Source organism: Rhipicephalus sanguineus, chromosome 6, assembly GCF_013339695.2.
Source record: "Rhipicephalus sanguineus isolate Rsan-2018 chromosome 6, BIME_Rsan_1.4, whole genome shotgun sequence".
NCBI classification, from domain to species: Eukaryota; Metazoa; Arthropoda; class Arachnida; order Ixodida; family Ixodidae; genus Rhipicephalus; species Rhipicephalus sanguineus.
Genome location: NC_051181.1, coordinates 143,577,860 through 143,586,404, shown reverse-complemented (window position 1 = coordinate 143,586,404; position 8,545 = coordinate 143,577,860). Strand labels below are relative to the sequence as shown.

The 8,545-nt window shown below is 46.8% G+C and overlaps 1 protein-coding gene across 1 annotated transcript in view; it reads right to left on the bottom strand.

Moving 5' to 3' along the window:
• Positions 1 to 2,787: 2,787 nt before the first annotated feature.
• The window catches only part of LOC119397615 (patronin-like), a 52,220-nt gene continuing 46,462 nt past the window's right edge, over positions 2,788 to 8,545 (bottom strand). The window contains 3 exon segments of the mRNA XM_049416615.1: positions 2,788 to 3,688; positions 4,465 to 4,628; positions 6,480 to 6,727. Of these exon segments, the coding sequence (XP_049272572.1) occupies positions 3,556 to 3,688; positions 4,465 to 4,628; positions 6,480 to 6,727 (545 nt within the window). The 3' untranslated portion in view covers positions 2,788 to 3,555.

Genomic DNA, 8,545 nt, shown 5'->3' with positions numbered 1-8,545 from the left:
GTTTGGCTGCTAAAGTGGCTAAAGGCCTGATGGATACGGATGTGGCTGTGCCGTTTAGCACGTAACGACTGAAGCCAAGTCGAAAAAAGTGTAAGCGGGAAGTTTGAATTTACCGAGCCGGAGATAACGCATTTGGGCCCTGCAGGGCCGTACCGAGAAATTTTTTGCGGGGGGTGTTTGTGTGTATAACGGCTAACTTTGGCAACTGGTGGTCGCTGTGAAGGCGTGCTAGTATTTTAGTGTCACGAGAAAAGTTGAAGCATTAAAAAATTTCGGGGAGTGTCAGAACCCCCTCAACCCCCCCTTAGTTACGACCCTGGGGCCCTGCAACACTTTTCCGAGTTATAATGGAATAGTCTCACTATTAGCGCACGACGCTTCATGAATCACGTGCCGCAAAAACTTTTAGAATCCATCAAGTTACTCAAGTACGAACGGAGTTACGCGTATTTGTAGCACGCTTCAAGCTTTTTCTCTCTCTTTTCGTGTCAGCGAGCACGCTGAAAGCAACGCAGGGAGGGGGATGGCAAGGGGGCAAGAATACGCGTCCCTTCGTCAGCGCGCGTCATGACCTTGAGCACTTTCTTGTTTTTCTAAGAACGCGCGGCTTATTTTCAGCGTGATCGCGAGCGCGGGCACGTGGCGGCATCCCGCGGCGGCCACGGCAACTACGCAGCTCACGATGCTCAAATCGGCCAACCACCGAGGACGTGGGTATACGGCGCAGAAATTTGGGTATATGGCATCATTTGTAGAGAAAAGAGGGAGCGATTTCTAGCCGACTGAGAATCGATTGAAAATTCTAGGCCGCGTGCCGCTCTATAATGTTTGGCTCGCGTGTACGCCGGAGCCTGTACTACCGATCGGCAGCGTCTTCTGACCATGCTCAAAAAGTGTTGCAGGGCCCCTTTAAGACTATGCTACTTCCAAGTGAATGTCTTCTCATTTACTTAATCTAATGGAAAACTTTTGGGTGACCTGCAACCTACGGGTGACATCAAAAACACTCGTGCACCACCTAGATCTGCATATGAACGTTTTATTTATTATTTTTTTTCATTTACTTCCCTGAAAATGTTGTCGTTACATTTTTCTTTTCTTTTTTAATGTTGCCTGTTAACAAATGTAAACTCATTTTTGTACTGCGTTCGCTCTCGCTCAAAAATTCATGCAGTATGCAGTTTGAAGTGTTTGCACAGTGCACCATCTGCATTTCGAGAACAAGGTCTCGCGAGTTGGTGTCGGTAACGCATTTTTTTAAACTGAAAAACTATATTGTGCTACGATTAAATAAAATACTTGTCAGATACCTTGTGCCGTACATTCCACTGTAAAATGCAAAACTGCCTTTTGCACAAGCAATTATTCTTGCTCCTCAAATGGGCTGGTCAGCTATGCAGCAGTACAATTTCTTATGCCAGGGCTCTGCCTAGATTAACAGCATGTCATAATGATATGCCACTGTTCAAATATTCAGCAGGCAGCTTCACCACACCTTGGAGGAAAACTAGAACTATGTTATAGTGGTCAAATGCCTCCCAAATTCTTTTGTGTCATCTGTGTGCATCAAATATACAGCACTCTGCCTCCTCTATGGGATATCGTGCTCCAACAGAATGATCACCCCGTATGCCTCAAAATGTGATGAGCTACCTGGCAGGCAGGTGAACTAAGTGAAAAAGCACTTGTTTTTAAAGCAGTCCAACACTGCAATTTACTAAAATAGGAGATGCGTGACTGTACAGTCCTACCTTTAACTCTAGAAATAAATTGCCAAAGCATCTACTGGAAAGTGGCCCACTGAGACATACTGCTTCAATCTTCTGCGAGATTAAAATATGTATTGATATCACAGCATTCGTACCAGTTGAACACCAAGAAAATTTCTTGGAGCTCTGCATGTGAGCACACGCAGTTCTTTCAAACGTTTTCCTCTTGCATGAAAGATCGTGCTCAGCACATCATAGGACCCCACCTACAAAAACATTCCACAATAAATGTTCGGACACAACCTGGCAGGTAACTTGGCAACACCTGCAATCCAAAACATTCTGATCACCACACTAAATACAACTCATGACCATCATCAGGTGTTACGTCCATCATCAGCATTATGTCCCCTGCAGGACGAATGCCTCTCTGCATGACCGCCAACCCTCCGCGTCCTGTATGAGCAGATTCCATTTTACCCTTCGCCTAGTTACGATGCTGACTGCCGTTGTCGTCAAGTATTGATTGCTCAGCTGCTTGAAACTAGGGGCCAGGATGTAGTTGTAGGCATCACGTGAGAGGCGGCGCTGTACTTTACCAGGAAGGCCAATTCCCGTTCTCAGTGGGTGTGGCGAGGTGCGACGGTTTACACTTACTGAGCATATTTTAAAGGAATAACACCCAAAAATGAACATATACTATCCCCCGCAATTACGGTCAGACACAAGTTGGCAGGTAACTTGGCAAGAAATGCCTGCCCCACAAAATATTCTCACCAATACTCGCCCACCAAATACAACTCATCACCATCGTTGGCCATTATATCCATCAGCATTACACCTGCATTAATTAATCATTCTTTAAATTCCACAATCTTATGAACTACGGCAAACATTTTTTTGAGGTGCTAATGCATAAGCTGAAATGACTAGTCATGTTTAGACACAATGGCTTAGTCAGGTTGTCAGGACAACAGCTGACAACCTGACCGACAGTCACACAGCTGGATATGAAGGTTTAACTAAAGTTGCTTGTGGTAAACCCAACAAGTACAAGAAGAATGACAACACACACAAAAAAAGGGAAAGCTGCATTTATTGTTCGCGAACAACTTGTGTATTACAGCAAAAAAAAAATAGTAACCAGCGCAGCATTTGCCATTAGAGCAACTCGTGCGTGCAGATTGTGTTTGTGTGTCAGTGTATCTATATTTGTAGTAACATTTAAAAGCCTAAAAAAGAAAAAACGAAGACATCATTGGAGGTAAATGAAGCGAGAAACCGGCACCCGCATGAGCCTTTCGAGGAACATGCGCAACTGTTGGCTTCGACTATATTACATTTGGCAAGCCATATCACACAATTTGCCCAAGGACTCCAGTCATCTTCGTTAGTCGGCCGAAAGAGCGCAGGATCAACCCTCCCGCACAAAACGGGGCAACGAGAAAAACCTCGACGACTGTGTCTCACCGGCTGGGCTTATCTCCTTCAACTATACGATCGAGTAACGACAACGCCCGCTATATACAAAGTACAATCTCAAGCGAAAAAAACAATTAGTGTGCGCGAAATTCCCGGGAAGGAAGGAAGAAAGAAAAAAAAAATGCGGGTGAAGACAGTCCCCACCACTTCCTGATGAGGTTCGACCTGCAAACCTCGGGTCTCGGCCGCGGAAAACGGGAAAAGAAAATAAGCCAGCGGCAATGTGTGACCGGCGTGTGGAGAGCTGCCGTGCCTCCTCGGCGCACATTTTGGTTAGCCTGGTGTTATAAGCCCCAGCACAGCAGTCTATCCTTGAGAAAACAAATGCACTGAAAGGGGACTTTTCTTTTCAGACGTGCGGTCGTCACAAGTCCCTGCGTTGAGGCACACAGGTCTTCTTGACAGTCCACAGATGATTGTGGATGGTAAAGGCATCTATGGTGACCGTTAGGTGCTTCGTGTGAATTTGAGTGAAGCTCTTGGCGCCAGAGTTGTATCTGAAACAAAAGGAATGCGAACCGATCATTCTATGTGGCCGCTCAACAACATTTCGCGTCTCCTAATGAGTTTTTTTGGTAATGCTGCACCATGGCTTACCAAATCCGTGTTTTGTTCATTTATTCGGCATATATCGAGTGAGCAAGGTTTCACAGACAACTTATACAGCTTGTTCACCAAGAAGGACTGCACATACTAATTTGCTGTAACATGCAAACTCTGCTCAATACGAGGAAAAATTCTAACTTGCATGCATTTTGTATGAAATGCTGCTCGAATAAAAACTTATGCATTGTAGTAATAATTTATTAGGAAATGATTTCTAATTTATCCCCAACTCTGAGATACCAAATACAACTCGTGTCATGAACCATATATCAGGTATTGTTATGAAGTATGAAGGCTGCCCTATCAGTTGCAGTGACGTCAAGGACGAAGAATGCAGTGCTCCGAATTCTCTCAGAACTTTTTCAGGCTTGTCCCTAAAGTCAGCAGAGTGCCAATGAGGGACCGTAAGCACACATTCAGGTGAAGAAACAACACTTCAGAACAGGATGAGAAATAACACACACTATCGCGTCACATCTCCTTTTCTTGGTTCTGAAGTGCCGTTTCCACGTCCAAGTTCCCGCTATTGTCTTACCCATTTCTGTACTGAATACTGTCCCATAGAAAGTAGTACGTCAACAGTATGGCAAATAAGTGTCAGAGCTCTTGAAACAAAACTGGGAGTGCGTACAAAAGATCGAACAAAGCGCACAGTCGTGACGCTTACTTGAAAAACATGTCCATCATGGAAGGCAGAACACTGCGCGGTCCGATGCCATGCAGCCGCAGCACTTCCTCTCTCTCGGGGTGGTAGGAGTAGAGGCCACGAAACTGGCAGCCCGAGTCTCGGAACAGGATAAGGAAGTGCTTGCTTTCGGACACGTTTATCTCCTGCATGCGAAGCAGCAGTAAAGTGTCAAGCAACCACATGCCAAAATGGCTATGGCGACAGGAAGCGTGAAGAGCGAAGTTTCTAATGGTTGCCAAACCATTGGCAACCATTGGCAACCATTGGCAATGGTCTACCCCGTACCACTTTGCCACTAAGCAAGCCTGGCAGAAAAACTAGAGAAATTAACTGGTCTACAAATCCTGAACGAAAAATCTATAACGAACCGCCATCATTGTCTACTTTATGACGGTGCACCTTCACAGAAACACATGGCTATGCTGCAGGCAACTGAACTCGAATCCCTTGCCAATGTAAAGAAGACTGCTCAGCTATCTTATAACCACCAGATTATGGCAAGATTGGAATAGGCAACCATGGCATTAAAGCCAGACATTATGGTAGAGCATCATGACACAGACATAGGCATCAAACCTGTGTATGCAGGAACTAGCCTATACAAGTGTTAATTATTTCTGCAAACAACAGACGAGTTGCAAAACCTTTCAGGGCAGCTTTCTTGCACTAAAAAATTCATGCACAACGGCGATGTGTCCCATTTCACGTGTTTAGCCATGGATGGACTAGAATGAAACGCAATGTGCGTTCATTTTCGTGCGCATCGCCATGGCCGAACACGTAAAATGCTGTACTGCACGTAGCTACAGTAGAACCCCGCTGATACGTTTTTGAAGGGACCATAGGAAATAAACGTAAGAGACGGGAAACGTAAGAGCCGAAAAACAGGAAAAACGGCGAAATATTTAGTGGTACAGAATTTTATTTCAATTCTTACGAGTAGCACGAAAATTGGCGCGCTCAGCCGCGATCTAGTCGATGGATAGAAACGCGGAGCTTAGGACGGCCTCATCCACAGAAATGTAATCAACGTATGTGATTTTTTTAACACCAACAGCTGTAGGCATGAAAGAACTAAGCACACGCAATCACGACCGGCGCGGCGAGTCCGACCGCGAACCGCACGCACGACCACGCGAGCTCCAACCAGCTCGAACTCCTCCCGTTCTCCGACAAATAACGATGATGATGAGTCTACGCCAACGCGATGGCAGAAGTGAATGCCAATCTCGAAGGCCTTGCTTTCGCAAGCAGTTACGTCATTCACGCCATGTTTGTGCAATACAAATCTCAGAGGCTATGCTTTTGTCAATAGTAAATGCCAATCTCGAAGGCCTTGCTTTCGCGAGCAGTTACGTCATAGACGCCATCTTTGCAATTTGAATCTCGAAGGCCATGCTTTTGTTTGCATCAATTGAAAGATTCTGTTGCTTGCGCCTCTCATGCGGCTAATATTACGGTCAAACGAGGCCAAACTGCGTGAAAATGCACCATGGCCGCTCTCTTTGGTAGTCACTCGGTCGGCTCCGAGCGCACTTCGCGACGTATCGTACGGGAACGGTCCGACAGTTACGACGTAACAGCGGGGTTCCCAATACATTGTATCCTATGGGAGCTATGCCGGGACCGGCGGAAAACGACGTAACAGCCGGGAAAACGCAGCAGTGAGGAACGTAACAGCGGGGTTCTACTGTACTGTACCAAGGACGGGACACACTGCCACTGTGCATGAATTTTTGTAGTGGAGGAATGATGCCTTGTAGTTTTTGCAACTTGTCCATTACAGAGCATAACTCAAAAGCCCAATCTTCACTGTATAATTTGTTACCATTTTTTATACTGAGTGTATTTTTGTACACCCCTCCAGCTAAGACTTGATGTCCAGCGTAGTACAGAATAAGAATAAATGGCAGGTAAAGGGTTGCGCACTGCATCTAATGAGTGAGCCCCAAATGCAAAGGCCTGTCACAGGGAAAGCAGGACTGCTGACGCACCTCCAACACCTTCCTCTTGGTTTCGGAGTTGACAGCTCCCGCAAGAACAGTGTTGATGGCATTGATGATAATGCTGCGGTTGGACTTTGCCGTGGGCTTGACGAACAGCTTGGGCCCCGCGTATTCGCTTGCCGAGGGCAGCAGCATGAGGGAGTGGGTTGAGGCCGTGTCTGACGCACCGTCGCTGGCTGAAGTCCGCCACTCAGTTCCTGAGGGAGGTGGGCTGGCTGCCCGCTGCCGCCCGCACTCTGTGCAGAACCAGAACAATCGCACTCAGTCCTAAACCGAAGCTCTTGACAAACAAACAAGCAAATAAGAAAAAGAGAGAGGGGCAGCATGTGGGGATTGAGGCTTGCCCGTCGCCATTGCGTGTGTTTTTTTTCGCCTATTTCTGCCATCCTCATGTCCGGTCATGCCACTCCCCTCCTCCGTCGTCCTACGGCACTGGGCAAGCGGGGCTGTCGTTAACCCCCCTCACACCAGCGCCGGAACTCGACGGTGGCGCCGCGTTCGAGTCTCACGAGACGTTTTGCGCGGCGGGGGAGTCAGACTCTCTCTGGACCTCGTAGGGTAAGCACGTATTTTCTTTCTCGTCCGTCGGCTCCTTTGTTTGGGCTCGCTCGGACGGAGTTCGCTAATGGTGCCTTGCGCCAGCGGCGAGCGCTTACCTTACGTTGTCCTTTTCCGAACACTAGGCCGAAGAACGGTGTGGTGTCTTCGCGCGTGGTCTTACTATGCCGAAACCGTACCTATCGAAGCCAACGTCAGCGGAGTTTGCCCTCACTCGAGTGATCGGGCCCTGTGGTCGCGGATCGTGAGAGTACGCAGCATAGTCGCGATAGACCGTTTCCCTCAGCGGCGTGTCGCCGTGAGCCCTTTTGCCTGCGGAGACATGCTAGCGGCACCCTTTGTGCTGTGCTTTCGCCTGTGGCGTGGTTAAGCCTGTTTTGTTTCTCCCGCCGCCTTCGGGAGCGGGCGTTGTACTGCGTTTGTGGTGTTGCCGCAGGCAATAAAGTGTTGCGGATTTCGAGAGCAGTACTGTGTACTTGCCGCGCTACGCTCGGTGCCTTGTTTGCGCTCGTACGTACGTGTGCAGCGGCGCGCTAGTTCACGCAAGGCGACGGCAGACGCGGCCCTGTGGCTCGCTAAGTCCTAACCCACGCTAGTGGCCGTACTCCTGTGAGATACGTGCACACTACAAGCAGTAACGAACAAAAAAATTCGTTTCACTGCTAATTCTGTGCATTCAACATACCATAGTCAAGGGGCAAAAAAATTGCCTTAAAGGGAACTGTCGTAGTGTGAATAATATTCAAAGTGAGACAGAGGCATAGTATAGCACACATTTCTTATTAATATTGTTATAATAACTCTAATGATAATATTGCGCACGCAACACGAAGACAGAGACTAAAAGTTCACAAGGACCAGCGCAGACTATCAACTGACCTTTATTCAATAAGAAACAACAATATATACTCACTGCACGCACCTCATGATCACTGCGCATGAGCAGAACAGATCACTGCGCATGAGCAGAGTTGATAGTCTGCGCTGGTCCTTGTGAACTTTTCGTCTCTGTCTTCGTGTTGCGTGCGCAATATTATCATTATGCAGCCAAACCAACTAGCCCGCGTTTCCGTTTTATTGCAACATAAGCCAGTGATTCACAAATGCTTCACTATAGCTATACATTGATTTTCAAAATTATTCCAAGTTCTAGTGCATACAGTCGAACCCGCATATATCGAATTATTATGTATCTCAAAAAATTGCCAAATCCCCTTGAAGATATTTTCGACATACACTAGGCTCTCGTTTAACGGAACATGAAGGGACCAGGAAAATGTGTTCCGTTTAATAGGACTTCCGTTTACTGAGATGAACAGAAGTGTAGAATCCAAGTAGGAAACCAATCACATTGGAGGCAGTTGTTCCATTTAAGCAGCAGTTCCGTTTAAGAGATTTTCGTTTACTGAGAGTCTACTGCATAAAATATTTTATATATCAAATTACTAGGGGTGTGCGAATATTCGAGTTTCGCATTCGAATCGAATAATTCCTAA